This window comes from Pelophylax lessonae (assembly GCF_965119305.1).
Source record: "Pelophylax lessonae genome assembly, chromosome: 8".
Taxonomy (NCBI): Eukaryota; Metazoa; Chordata; class Amphibia; order Anura; family Ranidae; genus Pelophylax; species Pelophylax lessonae.
Window position 1 is genome coordinate 295,588,177 of NC_138775.1, and position 22,921 is coordinate 295,611,097.

The following is a 22,921-nucleotide window of genomic DNA, read 5'->3' on the forward strand; positions in this document are numbered from 1 at the left end:
GAACCTTGGCACCCCCGGATGTTTTGGAACTACATTTCCCATGATGCTCAAAGTTGAGCATCATGGGAAATGTAGTTTCAAAATATCTGGGCTGCCAAGGTTCGCCATCACTGCCCTAGGGGGTGCTTTCTAACTGTGTGGGGGAGGGGCTTATGGAATGATCACAGAGACCTGTGTTCCTAAATAGGAGGAGCTCTGTGTTGATTGCTGATAGAACAGCGGTCTGTCGTGTTTACAACAGCAGACCGCCTTCTGTCTCCACTGGGAGCGATCGCGGGTGCCCGGCAGCTATTGCGGCCGCGTGGACCCGATGATTGGCTCCTCCCGTAGCCAAACCGCACGCCGTCACCAGACCAGCTGATCAACTTCCCCTGTGGCGAATGGGAACGCGCCCCCCCTCCCCCACTCGCGGTCCCACAAAGGGACGTACAGGTACGTTGTTTCGCGGGAACGAGCCGACCTGCCGCTGTATATGTATAGCAGCTGGTTGGCAAGTGGTTAACTAATATACAGGTCAGGAAAATTGGGAGCCCCATTCTAACTGCTTGTTTCAAGTTGGGGGTATTGAAAACGGGGGATCTGCATGACAGCCAGGCAACCAGCATTTTTACTTCCATGGTCTGAGATTTCCCTTGAAGCTCCCCTAAACTGCCCCCCCCCCCACTTTTTTTCTTCTTTTTAATGTATGTCTCTTTAAAGGGAACCTTCCAATGAGAGAAAGAGGCTTCAATGGCCATGGCATCACTGAAGCCAGAGGATCAGCATGGCAGCCAGGGAAATGGCATTTTTGAGCCGTGGTTGACCAGTGAACTATGTGCAATTTTCTGTTTTGTCCTCTAGGTGGGAAAGGAAGATCCGAGCCATGGCGGATCTGGGGAGTCACCGGTGCCACAACTGTAACATGGCGTTCCGCACCGTATCCCTACTGGAGAAGCACCGGGAGAAGTTCTGTATCGGGAGTCAGATCGGGGACCCCACGGTGCTGCGCTCCAGCTATGTGAGCTCCAGGGGCCGCGCCTCACTGCCGCGACAGGCCGACACACCTGACTTTACGGTAATACGGTCATTTACTAAAGGGGGGGTCATTCACTAAAGACCAAAAATATTGTAAAGAGATCGGCCAATCAGAAACCATCTTTCATCTGATTTGACAGCAAGCTAAAATCTGATTGGCTGTCATACATCATCACACCACGTCATGCCTCCTTCCCATGCATTCCAAGCCTTCCCCTTTCTATAGAGAGAAGGGAAGGAAGTGATGACCCGTCCGCGAGCCAACCCTTTCCGGATTGGAGGAGCTGCACTGCATCCACATGGGTGGGGAAAGGGGGACTCCTCTCCTGTCCCCTGTGAGACTTTGCTCAGTTATGGCTACAATACAAATCTGAGGAAGGTGTACAATGTTACTTTTCATTTTTTATTTGAAAAGGCGAATTAGCCCTATAAGGCCCATTTACTTCTCTGGGGCGTGTTAACGCATGTATGTTGCGTCACGCGTTTCACATTACCGTGCATTGCTATAAGGACTCCCATTAAAAATAATTTACATCTATACTGGAGGCAGAAGGTGCAATCCGCTAATGGTCGGAAATAGATGTGAAATTTGTTTCATTAGGAATCGAAATTCGGCCAAAAGTTTTGTTATTCGGATCCGGAAGTATCCAAATTTCCAAATCACAACCGTAACGGATTTCAACAAATCCAAAATAAATTATAACAAAATGAATTATTCAAATTGGGAATGGAAACCTAATCCAAAAAAAATACAGTAAGGTATAAAAGTGAATTAAGACAATCATTACCACTTAGGCTTCTTTATAGAATAAAATAGAAGAGAATATAAAAGAAAAGAATAAAACTAGAAAAAAATAGGAGAGGATATTAAAAAAAAAAATAGAATAGAAGAGAATATAAAAGGATATAATAAAACTAGAAAAAAATAGAATACGAAAATATAGAATAGAATAAAATAGAAGAGAATATAAAAGAATATAATAAAACAGAAAAAATAGGAGAATACAAAAATATAGAATAGAATAGAAGAGAATATAAAAGAATAGAATAAAACAGAAAAAAATAGGAGAGGATATAAAAAAATAGAATAGAAGAGAATAGAAAGGAATAGAATAAAACCAGAAAAAAATTAGAATACAAAAATATAGAATGGAATAAAATAGAAGAGAATATAAAAGAATAGAATAAAACAGAAAAAATAGGAGAGGATATAAAAAAATAGAATAGAAGAGAATATAAAAGAATAGAGGAAAACCAGAAAAAAATAGAATAGAATAAAATAGAAGAGAATATAAAATAATAGAATAAAACAGAAAAAAATAGGAGAGGATATAAAAAAATAGAATAAAATAAAATAGAAGAGAATATAAAAGAATAGAATAAAACAGAAAAAAATAGTAGAGGCTATAAAAAAATAGAATAGAATAAAATAGAAGAGAATATAAAAGAATAGAATAAAACAGAAAAAAATAGGAGAATATAAAAATATAGAATAGAATAAAATAGTAGAGAATATAAAAGAATAGAAAAAAATAGGAGAATATAAAAATATAGAATAGAATAAAATAGTAGAGAATATAAAAGAATAGAATAAAACAGAAAAATAATAATAGGAGAATATACAAATATAGAATAGAATAAAATAGTAGAGAATATAAAACAATAGAATAAATCCAGAAAAAATAGGAGAGGATATAAAAAAAAAAAATAGAAGAGAATAGAAAAGAATAGAATAAAACCAGAAAAAAATTTTTAATACAAAAATATAGAATGGAATAAAATAGAAGAGAATATAAAAGAATAGAATAAAACAGAAAAAAAAGAGAATACAAAAATATAGAATAGAATAAAATAGAAGAGAATATAAAAGAATAGAATAAAACAGAAAAAAATAGGAGAGGATATAAAAAATAGAATATAATAAAATAGAAGAGAATATAAAAGAATAGAATAAAACAGAAAAAAATAGGAGAATATAAAAATATAGAATAGAATAAAATAGTAGAGAATAGAAAAGAATAGAATAAAACCAGAAAAAAATAGGAGAGGATATAAAAAAAAGAGAATAGTAGAGAATAGAAAAGAATAGAATAAAACCAGAAAAAAATTAGAATACAAAAATATAGAATGGAATAAAATAGAAGAGAATATAAAAGAATAGAATAAAACAGAAAAAAAGAGAATACAAAAATATAGAATAGAATAAAATAGAAGAGATATAAAAGAATAGAATAAAACAGAAAAAAATAGGAGAATATAAAAATATAGAATAGAATAAAATAGTAAAGAATAGAATAAAACAGAAAAATAATAGGAGCATATAAAAATATAGAATAGAATAAAATAGTAGAGAATATAAAAGAATAGAATAAAACAGAAAAATAATAATAGGAGAATATAAAAATATAGAATAGAATAAAATAGTAGAGAATATAAAAGAATATAATAAAACCAGAAAAAAATAGGAGAGGATATAAAAAAAGAAAATTGAAAAAATAAAAAAAATAAATAATATAGAATGGAAAAGAATAGAAAGAAATAGAATACAATAGATAGAAAATTAAAAAAAATTAAAATAAAATATAAGTATAGACTAGAATAGAATGAAATGAAAATAGAATATAGCCGCCTTCCAGAATTCAAATTTCAAATAGAATAGAAAGAATATAGCCGTCTTTCAAAATTCAAATTTTACATTTCAAATAGAATAGAATAGGAGGAATATGGCCATCTTTCGAACTTCGAATAGAATAGAAAAAATAGAATATACCCGTCATTTGAATTTCGAATAGAATAGAATAAAATAGACTATAATCATCCACACTTCACATAGTGGGAACACGCGTTCCTGCTCACAAATTTTGTGGGCAGTTTAAACGCGTTTCCACATTTTGCGCATAAGGCAATTTATTCATTGGAATGAGCTGCCCAAGAAGCTCCTGCGCCTTTTTGGGAAACGCGTTTCATGTGCATTTTGCCAGGTGTGGCATGCATCTTCATCACAGGACAATTTTTTCCCCCTAATGCAATGCATTGCTGAGCATTACTGTGCATTGCTGTGCATTACTGTACATTGCGGCACACTACAACCCCAGTGCATTGCCTCAGGACTTTATGGTTCTGTTCAAAAGGAATGCCATGCAATATATAATATGTGCAGAAATCTTCCACTGGGGACACCTGTTCTGGTGACAACTCTCTAGGAAGAGATTGCTTTCAACTTTCTTTTGGGTCCAGAGTTAAGGAAGCTAGGAGAATTAGGGTCCCCTGAACCCTGCACTCCATACATAGTGCAGCCCTGAACCCTGCACTAGATACATAGCGTACCCCTGAACCCTGCACTCAGTACGTAGCGTACCCCTGAACCCTGCACTAGATACATAGCGTACCCCTGAACCCTGCACTCAGTACGTAGCGTACCCCTGAACCCTGCACTGGATATATAACCTACTCCTGAAATCTATACTCTGTGCATATTCTGTATCATACCCCTGAACCTTCCCTAAGTACATAGCATACCCCTGAACTTTGCAGTCTGTGCATACTCTGTAGCATACCCCTGAACCTTTCACTCAGTACGTAGCGTACTCCTGAACCCTGCACTCAATATGTAGCATACTCCTGAACCCTGCACTCAGTACGTAGCGTACTCCTGAACCCTGCACTCAGTACGTAGTGTACTCCTGAACCCTGCACTCAGTACGTAGTGTACTCCTGAACCCTGCACTCAGTACGTAGCGTACTCCTGAACTTTGCACTCAGTACGTAGCTTACCCCTGTACTCTGCACTCAGTTTGTAGCATACTCCTGAACCCTGCGCTGTGTACGTAGCGTACTCCTGGACTCTGCACTCTGTGCATACTCTGTAGCGTACCCCTAAACCCTGCACTCAGTACGTAGTGTACTCCTAAACTCTACACTCTGAGCATAAGGCTCCCCTGAACCCTGCACTCTGTGCATAGCATATCCCTGAACCTAATGTACTCCTGGTATATATTGCCCTCTTAAGTTTTTCCCACTGCAATTTGGCCACACCCACCGTTCGATGCGGTTTGGTATTGTGGGGGGTGTAGTTGAATACCTTGAATACATTCATATAGTCTTACAGAAACAACCGGTTGGGGGCAACCATAATGCTGATGCGGTGACGATGAAATTAGGTTTGACACTCCTGATTTAGAGCGTCTCTTGAGTGACAACCGAGTCCGCTGGGGCCGGTGACCTCAAATCCAAGATGGCCGCACCCAGCAGCCGTCTCGGAGCTTTTGGTTGTCTGCACAAGGGAGGGAAATAAGATGAATAAGACACATTCTATGCACATACAGTAAAACCTTGGTTTGAGAGTAACTTGGTTTAAGAGCGCTTTGCAAGACAAGCAAAATTTTCAAATAAATTTTGACTTGGTTTACAAGCGATGTCTTGATATACAAGTAGCCTCAAGTCACAGCTGAGTATAAAAGTGAAGAGAGGCGCCTCTAAGTGTAGTAATATGGTTAAATTTAATGAAGGTACAACATTTAGCAACTCACATGGTTGATGATCGGAACAGGCACATCTAAGGATGCAGGCATCAGAGGTAAAGCTGTCCACATAGACCATCCTCCTCACCGACATCTACGTCATCCTTTCCATGCTGCCCCTCGCTTTCAGATCGCTTTACTGCAGGGTGGTCTTCCCGGTCAGGATTACAGACTGGCAGCCGGCGGTGCAGAAGATGGTCTATGTGGACAGCTTTACCCCGGATGCCTGCATACTTAGATGTGCCTGTTTTATTCATTGACCATGTGAGTTGCTAAATGTTGTACCTTCATTAAATGGAACCATATTGCTACACTTAGAGGCGCCTCTCTTCTCTTTGATACCCTGTAGCTCCTGCTGGATTTTGCTTCCCCTTGTGGAAGCGGCTATTTGTGGATGGACATTTTATGGTTACACAACCTATTGCAATGCTATAATCTTTTTATATGGACTATAAACTGAAGGACTTATGAATAAATGGTTGTGGAACGAATCATCTGAGTTTCCATTATTTCTTATGGGGAAATTCGCTTTGATATAAGAGTGCTTTGGATTACAAGCATGTTTCCAGAACGAATTATGCTCGCAATCCAAGGTTTTACTGTATTATCTTATGGGGACAGCTCTCATTAATGATGAGTAAAGCAGTAGGCCGGCCATGTTGTATTTTTTGTGTACAGTGAAATCTGCACCCTGGCTGAACAGCATTGAAGCCGGTTCTCCCCTTTTCTATAGACGCGAGAGAGCATCGCCCGTCTGAGAGCGAGAGAGAACCGACTGAACGAGAGGGAGCAGCGACTGATGGGCGACTACGACCGACCGATGGATGGCGTCTCCGACAGCAGAGCCTTAAAGAGCCTCACCGAGGAGGTGGGTGAATGGGGGAGGGGGGAGTTATATTTCCTTCAATGGCCACGAGGGTTCCCATCATTTATGGAGGGCACAGCCCAAAGCAATGTAACAGATATATGAAGTGTAAGGGTGAGTTTTGGGATTACCCTTACATGAAGCCTAGGGTGACAACGCTTCTTCTCCATAGATGCAGTACAATGAGTGTTGTCACCCTAGGACAGTGAGTGCCTTACTGGCAGGATCAGCAGGGAAGAATAAAGGGAAGCCTGAAGGAAAAAACTATGGCAGCCACCAATTTTAAGGACTGGTAAGCTGCAATATAATACATTTTTTTAATGGGGATACCTATACTGGTATGGACTAGGTAATGTGTTAGGATATATACTGGTAGGGACTGGGTAGTGTGTTAGGATCTATACTGGTATGGACTGGGTAATGTGTGAGGATCTATACTGGTATGGACTGGGTAATGCGTTAGGCTCTATACTGGTATGGACTGGGTAATGTGTTAGGATCTATACTGGTATGGACTGGGTAATGCGGTAGGGTCTATACTGGTATGGACTGGGTAGTGTGTTAGGATCTATACTGGTATGGACTGGGTAATGTGTTAGGATCTATACTGGTATGGACTGGGTAATGTGTTAGGATCTATACTGGTATGGACTGGGTAATGTGTTAGGATCTCTACTGGTATGGACTGGGTAATGTGTTAGGATCTATACTGGTATGGACTGGGTAATGTGTTAGGATCTATACTGGTATGGACTGGGTAATGTGTTAGGATCTATACTGGTATGGACTGGGTAATGTGTTAGGATCTATACTGGTATGGACTGGGTAATGCGTTAGGATCTATACTGGTATGGACGGGACTGGGTAATGCGTTAGGGTCTATACTGGTATGGACTGGGTAATGTGTGAGGATCTATACTGGTATGGACTGGGTAATGTGTTAGGATCTATACTGGTATGGACTGGGTAATGTGTTAGGATCTATACTGGTATGGACTGGGTAATGTGTTAGGATCTATACTGGTATGGACTGGGTAATGTGTTAGGATCTATACTGGTATGGACTGGGTAATGTGTTAGGATCTCTACTGGTATGGACTGGGTAATGTGTTAGGATCTATACTGGTATGGACTGGGTAATGTGTTAGGATCTATACTGGTATGGACTGGGTAATGTGTTAGGATATATACTGGTCCGCCGGTCACACGCGCGCGGGGGGGGGGGCAGGGGGTTTCCGTGACCGCGCGGGAGCGCGCAATCACTCCCTAGACCCTCACAGGCAGAGCGACGTAGTACTACGTCGCTCTGCCTGTAAGGGGCTGACCACCGCAGTAAATAGTCGTGCGGCGGTTCAGCAAGCGGTTAATGACCAGGCCATATTTTGCGATTCTGCACTGCGTTACTTTAACGGACAATTGCGCAGTAATGCGACACTGTACCTAAATAGAATTAATGTCCGTTTTTTCCCACAAATAGAGCTTTCTTTTGGCATTTGGTCACCTGTGCGGTTTTTATTTTTTGTGCTATAAACAAAAAAAGAGCGACAAATCCGAAAAAAAAAAAAAAATTTTCACTTTCTGCTATATATAAAAAAAAAATATTTAAAAATCTAATTTTTTTTTAACATTTTGGGCCAATTTGTTTTCTGCTACATATTTTTGGTTAAAAAAAAATCACAATAAGTGTATTTGGTTTGCGCAAAAGTTATCGCGTCTACAAACTACGGGAAAGATTTATGTCATTTTTATTGTTTTTGTTTTTCTTTTTTTTTACTAGTAATGGCGGCGATCTGCGATTGTTAGCAGGACTGTGACATTGCGGCGGACAGATCGGACCCCTAACTGATATTTTTGACACTTTTGGGGCGACCAGTGACATTACTACAGCAATCAGTGCTAAAAATATGCACTATTACTGTAATAATGACACTGGCAGGGAAGGGAGTTAACACCAGGGGCGATCAATGGGTTAAATGTGTACCTAGAGGAGTGATTCTAACTGTGGGGGAGGGGATTGTGAAATGACCATAGAGACATGTGTTCCTATATAGAAGGATCACAGGCGCTCTGTGATCATTCCAGGGAGAAGAACGGTCAGCTATGTTTACAACATCCGACCGTTCTTCTCTCTCAGCGGGGAACGATCGCTGGGGTCAGGCAGCAATCCGAGCCGCCTGCCCCGTGCATCGGAGTCCCCACTGCCGAGTGTTGGTGGCGCACACTCGCCCCCTAGCTGCAGGCGCGCGACCGACGTACAGCTACGTCGGTTCGCGCAGGAGGGGCTGCCTGCCGCAGTAAATCTCGTGCACCCCCTAGTGGCTATTGCAGTAAATGACATACAGGTATGTGATTTCGCACAATACTGTAGAGCTGACCTATCGCAGTAAATGTACGTTATGCGGCCGGTGTGTGGTTAAACGACTGTCAGTAATTAAAGTGAAATTACGCAGCATCTGAGCACCATGATCTGAAAACACTATCTAATTCATTTTTTAATATTCAAAGCAAACTCCCCCCCAATCCATCCATATCTCCATGCTTTATTTTGATGAGAAATAATTTTGAAAAACAACCCCACCTAGATTTTCTGGCCACCACCATCTTGAGTAAGGGCAGCTGATTCATGTAGCATTTACTTCCTGGAATCCATTTGCCCTTAGCTCAGGCATGCAGGCAGAAGGGTGTGCTTACAGAGAAAGCCCCTCCTTCCATGAAAACTCCTGGGATGTATGACATCATTTTATGCCTAGGCCAGAAACCAGGAAGTGACTAAGAAATGTAAAAAAAAAAAGTTTAACACAAGTAAATACAATCTCCCTTCCTCTGTATTTACTAATGATGGCAGCAGAAGGATTACAAATGTTTGATAGAGAGAGTGAAGTGATGAGCGGTGTGTAGGGCATAGGCGTGCGCAGGGGGTGTGCCTGGGCACACCCTAATCACCCCGTATGGTGCTGATTCCCCCTGCTGATATTTCACCAAAAGCCTTTCAAGGGGGCTCTTAAAAAAAAAATAGTAAAAAATAATAAAAAAATAAAATATTAAAAATAACTTCTGACCGTCCACTGCCCCACTGACACCAAGCTCTGCCCTACTGACAAGTCTACTGCCCTACTAACACCATCCATGTTTTAATACATTTGGGATGCACACCCTAATGCAATAGGCTGTGCGCTGTGCACACCTATGGTGTAGGGAGTGATGGCTTCACATGGAGATATTGTCACCTGTATATTATATATATCCATATAATACAAAATAAACTCCCATCCAGGTGACATTTGTAATTCTTTTTCAGTTCCACAAGCTGCGAAAATCTCTGGAAGTCTCCGTTCCGACACTGCGCTCCTTCCAGGTAATGATGGGTACAGAAGGGGGGGGGGAGGGGGCTTGGTGGCTTCCATTGTTCATCATTTGAAAAGATATTTACAGTGATCGTAAATAAAAAATTGCCGGTAACAGCAGAGAACTCCAGGGTTGCTTATTTGATGTGTTTTTCTTTCCATAAATTATTGTTTTTGCACTCCGGGCCGGGACAAGGGGTGGGCAGAAGGAACAGCTGCCTTGGGCGCAGCCTGTATTGTAGGGATGGGGCGCCGTTTGTTCCTTTTACTATAAGGCTGAGAGGAGTAGTCATTCCGCTGCTGATGGGGGCGACCACCAGCCCTCTTGTAGGGGGCCCGAGCACACAGGGGGGCCCACACAGAGAGGGGGATTAGTGATGGACAACAATAGGTGTGCGCAGCCTATGGCATTAGGGTGTGCACCCCAAAGCTCAAACACATATTTGTGTGTGCATGTGTATATATACTGGCAGTGTCCGTAGGCAGAGATTGGTGTCAGTAGGGCAGTGAATGGTGACTGTAGTTTTTTTTTATTAATTTTTTAAATTATTTTTTAGTTTTATTTATTTTTATTATTTTTTTACAATATTTTTAGAGTCTAAACAGGGGGAACCTGCGCCACATAGGATGATTAGGGTGTGCCCAGGCACACCTGGCACACCCTGTGCGCACGCCTATGTGGACAACAAATACATAAATCTTCCTCCAGCACCTGAATCTGATCTGTCCCTCTCCCTGCTATCAGCTTTTATCTGTTGAGAAAGAGACAGTCGTCCCTCACTAATCCCCCTCCCAGCACTTATCTCTGCTCAGGAGTTTATTTGTAAATTGTAACTTTGTTTCTCTCTCTCTCTGATCACTGAGCTCCAACTGCCCAGCCTGTATATTTTTCTCATCTCTTTTTTAGATTTAGCAGGAATTATGCGAGTTATGTTATATTTGTGTCTGCTAATAGTGATTTTGTTGTAATTTTAGCTAAATTTATCTTTAATATTGTCTTGGGGGGGCCCTGCCAGGTAGTCTGTACGGGGCCCCACGATTTCTAACAGCAGCCCTGGTCACAGCGGCATCACTACTTCTGTCAGCCCAGTGCTGGAAGGAGCAAGGAAAAGAGAAACCTGGGAGTGGGTGCGGGCTGTGCTCGCTCTCCCCTGCTCTCTTAGGATCACACATAATGAAGGGGGGGGGGGGGCACACTTTGACATCTTTGCCCTGGGCACTGGATGATCGTAAACTCAAATTATAGTAATTATGAATCAGTGCAACACTGTATCTAAAAAATATAATCCACACAATATCCTCTACCCCAATAGTAGGGCAGAAGTCCAAATTTATTAATAATAATTAATAATTAATACTAATAATAAATTGCCGCCCGTATTAACAAGTGCTTTCACTTCACTCCAATAAATATAACTGTAATGAAAATACAGCGCAATCCACACTCATCTGTGAATAACCAACATTGTTTCTACATAAAAAGATCTTTAAGCAGTTCTGGACCGGAAGGATTTTCCCCCTTAATGACCAGGGCCTTTTTTTGCGTTTCGGCACACTGCGTTACTTTAACGGACAATTGCGCGGTCGTGCGGCGATGTACCCAAATAAAATTGATGTCCCTTTTTTCCCCACAAACAGAGCTTTCTTTTGGTGGTATTTGATCACCTGTGTGATTTTTATTTTTTGCGCTATAAACAAAAAAAAGAGCGACAATTCTGAAAAAAAAAAAAAAAAAACAATATTTTTCACATTCTGCTATATATTCCCAAAAAAAATCTAAAAATCAAATTTTTTGTAACATTTTAGGCCAATTTGTTTTCTGCTACATATTTTTGGTAAAAAAAATCACAATAAGCAAATTGATTGGTTTGCGCAAAAGTTATCGCGTTTACTAACTACGGGAAAGATTTATGTAATTTTTATTGTTTTTTTTTTTTTTTACTAGTAATGGCGGTGATCTGCGATTTTTAGCGGGACTGCGACATTGCGGCGGACAGATTGGACCCCTAACGGACATTTTTTACACTTTTGGGGGGACCATTGACATTACTGCAGTAATCAGTGCTAAAAATATACACTGTCACTGTACTAATGACACTGGGAGGGAAGGGGTTAACACCAGGGACGATCAAAGGGTTAAATGTGTTCCTTGCTAACCATGTGGGGGGGGGAGGTGCTCTGACTGGGGGAAGACAGAGATTTGTATTCCTGTTTAGTAGAAACACAAGATCTCTATTTTCTCCCTCGTCAGAAAGGCGATCTGCGTTGTTTACATAGACCGTCGTTCTGCCTCTCTCGGTAACAATCGCTGGTGGCCAGGGGACATCGGATCCGCCAGACCCGCTGGCTCTAACTGTAATAATGACACTGGCAGGGAAGGGGTTAACCCAGGGGTGATCAAGGGGTTAATAGTAAGCCTAGGGGCGTGTTTTTAACTGTATGGGGGCGTGGCTTGTGAAATGATCATAGAGACCTGTGATCCTATATAGAAGGATCACAGGCGCTCTGTGATTTATTCCAGAGAGAAGAACGGTCAGCTGTGTTCACAACATCCGACCGTCCTTCTCTCTCAGCGGGGAGCGATCGCGGGTGTTAGGTGGCAATTGGAGCTGCCGGCCCCGTGCATCGGAGCCTCCGCTGCCAAGTGGGGGCAAGAGCGTGCCGCCAGCGGCTCACACTCGCCTCCTATCTGCAGGTGCGTGACCGACGTACAGCTACATCGGTTCGCGCAGGAGGGGCTGCCTTCCGCAGTAAATCTGCAGGGGGCGGTCCGGAAGAGGTTAAGTATCGTGTGTACGGATCGATACAAAGTGACTGGATCCAAAAAGCTCCAAGTGAAATAAACATACAATGTATCTATTACAATATTTTCAAAGGAAAAAAAAGTCTCCATTGATATTCAATCGATCCAAAAATAAATAAATAAAAAAATAAACAAATGAATCCTGCCACCTCTGGGATGGTTAATAATCTTTATCAGTCCTAAGGATAAACGGATAATCTTACCACCTCTGTGTGAGATAATCAACTCAAAAGTACTGTAGGTGCTCAAAAAGACTTCATCAGCAGCGATTCCTAGCGGCTCACCTCCAGCTTTGACTTCGGTTTCACCAGAGAGTCACAGAACGCTGTTCCCCATTAGGGATGGTGAAACTCTGGGTGGATGGATGGATGTGTGGATGTGTAGATGGGTGGATGGATGGATGTGTGGATGGATGGATGGATGTGTGGATGAATGGATGTCTCTGGATGTATCAGGATCCCAGTTTTTCCTCATATATAATGGTCCACCATAGGACCATTATGGTGGACCATTATAGGAAACAAAAACAATATATCTAGTGCTCTCTGTAAAAACTTTTCTTATCACACAAATGACAAGAGCTCACTCACATAATGTGGCACTAGGCCGTGGCAGCTGTAATTCGCTCCTAGTATTCATCCTTTGGCTTTCAGCCGTAAAAATCGGTAATGGTCGTGGGTATAGCCAAATGTCACCTCCAGACGTGTTGCGTTCTCAAACAAACTTCTTGCTCACTCTCCCAAACCGGCCTGATTGGTGGAGGGCGGCAGAGATGGTTGTTCTTCTTGAAGGTTCTCCTCTCTTCACAGAGAAACACTGGAGCTCTGTCAGAGTGACCATCGGGTTCTCGGTCACCTCCCTGACTAAGGCCCCCCTCCCCCAATAGCTCAGTTTGGCCGGGCGGCCCGCTCTAGGAAGAGTCCTGGTGGTTTCAAACTTCTTCCATTTACGAATTATGGAAGCCACTGTGCTCATTGGGACCTTCAATGCTGCAGAAATGTTTCTGTACCCTTCCCCCGATCTGTGCCTCCATACAATCCTGTCTCCGAGGTCTACAGACAATTCCTTGGACTTCATGGCTTGGTTTGTGCTCTGACATGCACTGTTACCTGTGGGACCTTCTATAGACAGGTGTGTGCCTTTCCAAATCATGTCCAATCAACTGAATTTACCACAGGTGGACTCTAATCAAGTTGTAGAAACATCTCTAGGATGATCAGTGGAAACAGGATGCACCTGAGAGTCATGGCAAAGGGTGTGAATACTTATGTACATGGGATTTTTTAATTTTTTATAAATTTACAAAGATTTCAACAGTGGTGGCTGGTGCTTCATGGGCCGGGGGGGGGGGGGTTGGCGGCAGATGGACCACACCATACCCCCCACCCTGACCACCCCCCGGTCGCCAGCTCACTCACCCTGGACATATGGAGGGCAGTCAGCAGCAGGGGCGGCGGGGGCAGCTTCCCCATCGATCTACTGTGTCTCCTCCCTCCTCCTCCTTGGCCAGTGGCATGGCTTCTCCTTTCGGCCAATCGGGAAACGGGTCTCAGGACCCGCTTCCTGATTGGCCAGGAGGAGAATCCGTGGGACAATATTCATTCGCTATTGTCACACAACTGGGTGGGCTCAGGGCGCAGTGCTCTGTGCCGGGAGCCCACCCTTTTTTGAAGCCTATTAGAGCCTCTGGCTCTAATCACGTGCTCCAAAAAAAAAAAACCCCATTGGAATCCATGCGTCCGGTGCCCTGCATGTAGATAAGGGGGCCGGATGCATGGATAGGGGGGGCGGTGCCCCTGCGCCCCCAATGGATGGGCCGTCCCTGGATTTCAAACAAACTTCTTTCACGTTGTCATTATGGGGGATTGTTTGCAGCATTTTGAAGAAAATAATGAATTTAATCCATTTTGGAATAAGGATGTAACATAACACAATGTGGAAAAAGTGAAGCGCTGTGAATACTTTCCGGATGCGCTGTATAAAATTCATTAAATGTTTTTGAAGATTGTTTTTGAAAAGAATGGACTGGTGACAGGGACTCTTAAGGTACATCCAATCTCTGATTCTCCAGTGTTGTCCTATAGGGGGACCCCGGTCTGTATTCACAGTGGGACAGGGAGTACCGGGACCGCATGCTGGAGATGGCGGAAGCTCATGATCGACAGCTGGCTGATATCCAGGCCAGGAACCAAGCGCTGGAAATGCAGAGAGAAGGTGAGGAAAAACTCAAATCCCTTTTTCTTTCTCCTTTTTCTTGTGTATTTTCAGGTACTTTGCAGTAAAGCAAGGAAACAAAATAGCCCTGTAGTGTATTAATGAGCTTTTACTAAACAAGAATGTTGCATGTACAAACTACTAACTAGAGTTGTAGTAAGACAATGCGGGACATACAGAGTGTCACACACAAGCTAATTAGTCTTTTCTATGACTGTATGACTGTAGTAAGGGTGCACTAAAAATCACTTAGCTTCTGTTATAGCTGGTCCACAATTTCCTCCTTAAACAGGACTTCAGGCAGTAATCATTTGAAGGAAAGTGTCATTTTGATCCAGTTTTCATGTAATTTAGATTTAGTGTTGTCCCCAGGTGAAGTCCCCCTTCCAGTTTGTGCTGCAGGCTTCTTACTTAGAAAGTTTGTTAGCCATTCCCACATGGGCGCAACCTTTTCTACATCATTTATCTTCCTAACCACTTCTGGACCGGAAGGATTTACCCCTTTAATGACCAGGCCATTTTGTGAGATTCAGCACTGCATTACTTTAACGGACAATTGCGCGGTCGTGCGATGCTGTACCCAAAAAAAAAATTATGTCTTTTAACCCCACAAATATAACTTTCTTTTGGTGGTATTTGATCACCTGTGCGATTTTTTTTATTTTTTATTTTTTTTTTTTATTTTATTATTTGCGCTATAAACAATAATTCTAGCACCAGACCTCCTCTGTAACTCTAAACTGGTAACCTAAAAAGGGCGTTTAACCAGTTCTGGACCGGAAGATTTTCCCCCTTAATGACCAGGCCATGTTTTGCAATTCGGCACTGTGTTAATTTAACGGACAATTGCGCGGTCGGGCGATGCTGTACCCAATAATATTGATGTCCTTTTTTTTCCCCACAAACAGAGCTTTCTTTTGGTGGTATTTGATCACCTGTGCAATTTTTATTTTTTGCGCTATAAACAAAAAAAGAGCGACAATTCTGAAAAAACAATATTTTTCACATTCTGCTATATAACATTCTCAAAAAAAAAAAAAATTAAAAATCAAAATTTTTTAACATTTTAGGCCAATTTGTTTTCTGCTACATATTTTTGGTAAAAAAATCGCAATAAGCATATTTTGATTGGGTTAACACTGTGGGTGATCAAGGGGTTAAATGTGAGCCTAGGGGAGTGATTCTAACTGTATGGGGGGCGTGGCTTGTGAAATGATCATAGAGACCTGTGATCCTATATAGAAGGATCACAGGGGCTCTGTGATCATTCCAGGGAGTGGAACGATCAGCTGTGCTTACAACAGCTGACCGTTCTTCTCTCTCAGCGGGGAGCGATCGCGGGTGTCAGGCGGCAATCGGAGCCACCTGACCCGTGCATCGGCTTCCCCGCTGCTGAGTGGAGGCAGGAGCGCACTGGCGGAGGTGCGCGCTCGCCCCCTAGCTGCCTGCTCGCGACCAACGTAGACCTACGTTGATTTGCGCAGCAGAGCCACATTGCCGCATTAAAAAGGCGGTGGCCGGCCGGGAACCGGTTAAAATATTGCCTATGGAGAATTTTAAGCATCGTAGTTTTTCGCCATTACACTGACGGACGCAATTTTGAAGCGTGACATGTTAGGTATCTATTTACTTGGCCTAACATCATCTTTTTCATTATACCATAAAATTGGGGTAAATAAATACCGTATATATATATATATATATATATATTTTTTTTTTTTTATTCACTAATGTGTATTTTTTCCCCAAAAAATTGCATTTGAAAAACCGCTGCGCAAATACAGTGTGACATAAAAAATTGCAACACCCGTCATTTTATTCTCTGGGGCCTCTGCTAAAAAAAATATATATATTTTTTTGGGGTTCTAAGTAATTTTCTAGCAAAAAAAAAAATGTAGATTTTTACATGTAGGAGCGAAGTGTCAGAATTGGCCCGGATAGGAAGTGGTTAGGATATAGAGAGGCCCGGACTGGGTATTGGAATTTGAATAATGAATTTGATTTGTGAGATGATGTGTTCTGTGTATGGCTGTCAGGAAATCCAAAAAAATTCTACCATTCTCCCCCCACACAGAGATCCGCCAGCGCCTTTCTATGGTGGCCAACACTGGCAATTCCACCAGCCATATAGAACAGATGCTGCTGGAGTTGAAGGCCCAGGAAGAGAAGAACCAACTGGCTCTGGATGCATTAAAAGACCAAGTCACTCTCATCCAATCAGAGAACAGGTACAGTGTGCGGAATACTCGGCGCCCAATCACCTACCTAGTATTACATATGACAGATCCGCTTCTGATAGCCGTCATCTATTGCAGGTCTCTGCATCTGTGGATTCCTTTTTAAATTATGCCCAATATTCCTTATAGCCAATCCCAACAGAGATCTGGATTTCCTGACTGACATGTTCATCCTCTGTCTTCCATACTTGATGAGTCACTGACCTGGAAGACGTTTCCAAGACACAACCTCCAGTTTTATTGACCGTATTCCTCTTCTGGGTGAGTGAGAGTGACTCACTAAGCACTGAAGGCAGAGGATGAGCATGGCAGCCAGAGGATTAGCAACTTCAGCAGTGGCAGCACATATGTTTCTATCATGACGGCCATAATATTTTGACATAGGATTATTGTTTTGCTTATATCCTGGTAAAGATTTGATCATTATAGGGCAAAAACAGAGAGCGTGCAGAGAGAGCAGCCGGCCAAGAAGGAGAAACCACCTCTGACCTTTATGCCATTTCCTCTGCGAGGGAGCACCCTGTCCTCCGAGATCAGGTACTCCGACTCTGACACCTCATGGCATCGGTCCTCAGACCCTGGCATCTCCAACTTTCCCTCCGGTACTTCCTCTGCCCTCCAGTAATCCCATGATCTTCGCTAATTTCCTCTCTCCTCCCATAATCTTCTGCTACTTTCCTCTGTCCTCCCATAATCTTCCCCTACTTCCCTTTGTCCTCCCATAATCCTCTGCTACTTTCCTCTATCCTCCCATAATCTTCCCATACTTACTGTGTCCTCCCATAATCCTCCGCTACTTTCCTCTGTCCTCCCATAATCCTCCGCTACTTTCCTCTGTCCTCCCATAATCCTCCGTTACTTTCCTCTGTCTTCCCATAATCCTCTGCTACTTTCCTCTGTCCTCCCATAATCCTCTGCTACTTTCCTCTGTCCTCCCATAATCCTCCGCTACTTTCCTCTGTCCTTCCATAATCCTCTGCTTCTTTCCTCTGTCTTCCCATAATCCTCTGCTACTTTCCTCTGTCCTCCCATAATCCTCCGCTACTTTCCTCTGTCCTTCCATAATCCTCTGCTTCTTTCCTCTGTCTTCCCATGATCCCCGCTACTTTCCTCTGTCCTCCCATAATCCTCCCCTACTTTCCTCTCTCCTCCCATAATCCTCCGCTACTTTTCTCTGTCCTCCCATATTCCTCCGCTACTTTCCTCTGTCTTCCCATAATCCTCTGCTACTTTCCTCTGTCCTCCCATAATCCTCCCCTACTTTCCTCTCTCCTCCCATAATCCTCCGCTACTTTTCTCTGTCCTCCCATATTCCTCCGCTACTTTCCTCTGTCTTCCCATAATCCTCTGCTACTTTCCTCTGTCTTCCCATAATCCTCTGCTACTTTCCTCTGTCTTCCCATAATCCTCTGCTTCTTTCCTCTGTCCTCCCATAATCCTCCGCTACTTTCCTCTGTCTTCCCATAATCCTCTGCTACTTTCCTCTGTCTTCCCATAATCCTCTGCTACTTTCCTCTGTCTTCCCATAATCCTCCACTACTTTCCTCTGTCCTCCCATAATCCTCCGCTACTTTCCTCTGTCCTTCCATAATCCTCTGCTTCTTTCCTCTGTCTTCCCATAATCCCCGCTACTTTCCTCTGTCCTTCCATAATCCTCCCCTAGTTCCTCTGTCCTCCCATAATTCTCTGCTACTTTCCTCTGTCCTTCCATAATTCTCCCCTACTTCCTCTGTCCTCCCTGAATCCTCCACTACTTTCCTCTGTCCTTCCATAATCCTCTGCTACTTCCTCTGTCCTCCCATAATCCTCCGCTACTTTCCTCTGTCCTCCCATAATCCCCCACTACTTTCCTCTGTCCTCCCATAATCCTCTGCTACTTTCCTCCTGCCTTTCAATAATCCTCCGCTACTTTCCTCTGTCCTCCCATAATCCCCTGGCTACTTTCACCCTGTCCTCCGAGATCAGGTACTCTGACTCTGACACCTCATGGCATCGGTCCTCAGATCCTGGCATCTCCAACTTTCCCATAATCCTCTGCTACTTCCTCTGCCCTCCTGTAATCCCATGCTACATTTCTCTGTATTCCCATAATCTTCAGCTACTTTTCTCTGTCCTCCCATAATCCTCCACTACTTTTCTCTGTCCTCCCATAATCCTCCCCTACTTTCCTCTGTCTTCCCATAATCCTCTGCTACTTTCCTCTATCTTCCCATAATCCTTTTCTACTTTCCTCTGTCCTCCCATAATCCTCCGCTACTTTCCTCTGTCTTCCCATAATCCTCTGCTACTTTCCTCTGTCCTCCCCATAATCCTCCCCTACTTTCCTCTCTCCTCCCATAATCCTCCGCTACTTTTCTCTGTCCTCCCATAATCCTCCGCTACTTTCCTCTGTCCTCCCATAATCCTCTGCTACTTTCCTCTGTCCTCCCATAATCCTCTGCTACTTTCCTCTGTCCTCCCATAATCCTCCGCTACTTTTCTCTGTCCTCCCATAATCCTCCGCTACTTTCCTCTGTCCTCCCATAATCCTCCGCTACTTTCCTCTGTCCTCCCATAATCCTCTGCTACTTTCCTCTGTCCTTCCATAATCCTCCGCTACTTTCCTCTGTCTTCCCATAATCCCCGCTACTTTCCTCTGTCCTTCCATAATCCTCCGCTACTTTCCTCTGTCTTCCCATAATCCCCGATATTTTCCTCTGTCCTTCCATAATTCTCCCCTACTTCCTCTGTCCTCCCTGAATCCTCCGCTACTTTTCTCTGTCCTTCCATAATCCTCTGCTACTTCCTCTGTCCTCCCATAATCGTCCGCTACTTTCCTCTGTCCTCCCATAATCCCCCACTACTTTCCTCTGTCCTCCCATAATCCTCTGCTACTTTCCTCCTGCCTTTCAATAATCCTCCGCTACTTTCCTCTGTCCTCCCATAATCCCCTGCTACTTTCCTCTGTCCTTCCATAATCCCCGCTACTTTCCTCTGTCCTTCCATAATCCTCCCCTTCTTCCTCTGTCCTCCCATATTCCCCGCTACTTTCCTCTGTCCTTCCATAATCCTCCTCTACTTCCTCTGTCCTTCCTGAATTCTCCGCTACTTTCCTCTGTCCTTCCATAATCCTCTGCTACTTCCTCTGTCCTCCCATAATCCTCTGCTACTTCCTCTGTCCTCCCATAATCCTCCGCTACTTTCCCCTGTCCTCCCATAATCCTCTGCTACTTTCCTCTGCCTTCCAATAATCCTCCGCTACTTTCCTCTGTCCTCCCATAATCCTCCGCCACTTTCCCCTATCCTCCCATAATCCTCCGCTTCTTTCCTCTGCCCTCCTATAATCCTCCCCTACTTCTAACTGTCCTTCCATAATCCCCGCTACTTTCCTCTTTTCTGCAATAATCTCCCGCTACTTTCCCCTGTCCTCCCACAATCCTCCGCTACGTTCCTCTGCCCTCCCGTAATCCTTCCGCTACTTTCTTCTGTCCTCCCATGATTCTCCGCTACTTTCCTCTGTCCTCCCTCAATCCTCGGCTACTTTCCTCTGTCCTCCCATATTCTTCTGCTACTTTCCTCTGTCCTCCCATAATCCTCTGCTACTTTCCCTCACTTTCCAATAATCCTCTGCTACTTTCCTCTGTCCTCCCATAATCCTCCCCTACTTTCCTCTGTCCTCCCATAATCCTCCGCTACTTTCCCCTGTCCTCCCATAATCCTCCGCTACTTTCACTTGTCCTCCCATAATCCTCCGCTACTTTCCTCTGCCTTCCAATAATCCTTCACTACTTTTCACTGTCCTCCCATAATCCTCCACTACTTTCCTCTGTCCTCTTATAATCCCCGCTACTTTCCTCTTTCCTGCCATAATCTCCCGCTACTTTCCCCTGTCCTCCCATAATCCTCCACTGCGTTCCTCTATCCTCCCATAATCCTCTGTTACTTTCCTTTTGTCCTTCCATAATCCCCCGCTACTTTCCTCTGTCCTCCCATAATCCTCTGCTACTTTCCTCTGCCTTCCAATAATCCTCCACTACTTTCCTCTGTCCTCCCATAATCCTCCACTACTTTCCTCTGTCCTCCCATAATCCTCCGCCACTTTCCCCTATTCTCCCATAATCCTCCACTACTTTCCTCTGTCCTCCCATAATCCTCCGCCACTTTCCCCTATCCTCCCATAATCCTCCGCTTCTTTCCTCTGTCCTCCTATAATCCTCCCCTACTTCCTCTGTCCTCCCATAATCCTCTGCTACTTTCCCCTGTTCTCCCATTTTCTTCCGCTACTTTCCTCTGTCCTTCCATAATCCTCTGCTACTTTCCCCTGTCCTCCCATAATCCTCCACTATGTTCCTCTGTCCTCCCTCTATTCTCCGCTACTTTCCTCTGTCCTCCCTCACTACTTTCTGTGTATAAATATAGTTTAAAGCTAAACGCTGGAAGAATGAAAATACATTTTGAACTGTTTTTTAAAGTGACCAGTTAGGTTCCCTATTTTATTGGTTTAATTTAAAAAAGGATTAGACCTAATTGGTCACAGCCTTCTTTACTATTATGTTTTTTTTTTTTTTAAATAGTGCCCATAATTTTCCTTTATCTGTTTTTTTTTTTTTCTCCCCGTACAGCGCCCTGCAGCTGGCTTACGTGCAGAGCGGAGGGAGCGACCCGGCTGTCCTGGCACAGATGAGAGACCTGCAGGCCGAGGCGTTAACATTTGAAGATATGACGCACAAACAGGAGCGCAAGGAGAAGAAAAAGAAGCGTAAGTACCTGTATACATTTCTAATATACACCTCTGATATATATTGTATACAGTGGGGAAAATAATGATTCAGTCCCCTGCAGATTTTGTACCCACTTACAAAAAAAATCAAGGGTGTATAATTTTTATCATAGGTGTATTTTATATGATAGAGACAGAATATCAACCAAAAATCCAGAAAGAACACATGATACAAATGTTATAAATGGAGTTGCAGTTCAGTGAGTAAAATAAGTATTTGATCTAATACCAACCAACAATAATTCTGGCTCCACAGACTGGCTACAGTAGGTGCTCATGTGGTACACAGATTAGTCCTGTCAATGTAAGAATCTCCACAGAATCTCTAATTTATTCTAACCTCACCATCATGGGCAAAACCAAAGAGCTGCCAAACGACGTCAGGGACAAGATTGTAGACCTGCACAAGGTTTGAATAGGCAAGAAGTTTGGTGAGAAGGAAACAACTGTTGCAGGGATTATTTGCAAATGGAAGAAGTACAAAATAACCATCAGTCACCTTCGGCCTGGAGCTCCATGCAAGATTTCTCCTCATGGGGAAGGATGATCATGAGAAAGGTGAGGGATCAATCCGGAACTACACGGGAGGAGCTTGTGATTGATCTCAAGGCAGTTGGGACCACAGTCACCAAACAAACCATTGGTAACACAATACCCCGCCATAGATTGAAATCCTGCAACGCCTTCAAGGTACTCCTCCTCAAGAAGGCACATGTACAGCCCATCTGAAGTTTGCCAATGAACATCTAAATGATTCAGAGAAGGATTGGGAGAAGGTGCTGTGGTCCGATGAGACCAAAATTAAACTCTTTGGCATTTACTCGACTCACCGTGTTTGGAGCAAGAAGAATGCTGACTATGACCCTAAGAACACCATCCCTACAGTCAAGCACGGAGGTGGAAACATTATGCTTTGTGGGTGTTTCTCTGCTAAAGGTACAAGCCCACTTTGCCGCATTGAGGGGCCAATGGCTGGGGCCATGTATTGTAAAATCTTGGATGAGAACCTTCTTCCCTCAGCCAGAAATCTGAAGATGGGTCATGGATGGGTCTTTCAGCATGACAATGACCCAAAACATTCCGCCAAGGCAACAAAGGAGTGGCTCAAGAAGAAGCACATTAAGGTCATGGAGTGGCCTAGCCAGTCTCCAGACTTTAATCCTAT

General features: G+C 43.3%; 1 protein-coding gene across 1 annotated transcript in view; it reads left to right on the plus strand.

Annotated features, from left to right (window-relative positions):
• Positions 1 to 844: 844 nt before the first annotated feature.
• Positions 845 to 22,921, plus strand: part of CCDC17 (coiled-coil domain containing 17) — a gene marked incomplete at its 3' end in the record, with an annotated part of 127,666 nt that continues 105,589 nt past the window's right edge. Inside the window, exons 1-7 of the mRNA XM_082266377.1 lie at positions 845 to 1,054; positions 6,268 to 6,402; positions 9,698 to 9,754; positions 14,631 to 14,760; positions 16,835 to 16,988; positions 17,427 to 17,534; positions 21,599 to 21,735. Of these exons, the coding sequence (XP_082122503.1) occupies positions 863 to 1,054; positions 6,268 to 6,402; positions 9,698 to 9,754; positions 14,631 to 14,760; positions 16,835 to 16,988; positions 17,427 to 17,534; positions 21,599 to 21,735 (913 nt within the window). The 5' untranslated portion in view covers positions 845 to 862. The remainder of the gene's footprint in view (positions 1,055 to 6,267; positions 6,403 to 9,697; positions 9,755 to 14,630; positions 14,761 to 16,834; positions 16,989 to 17,426; positions 17,535 to 21,598; positions 21,736 to 22,921) is intronic.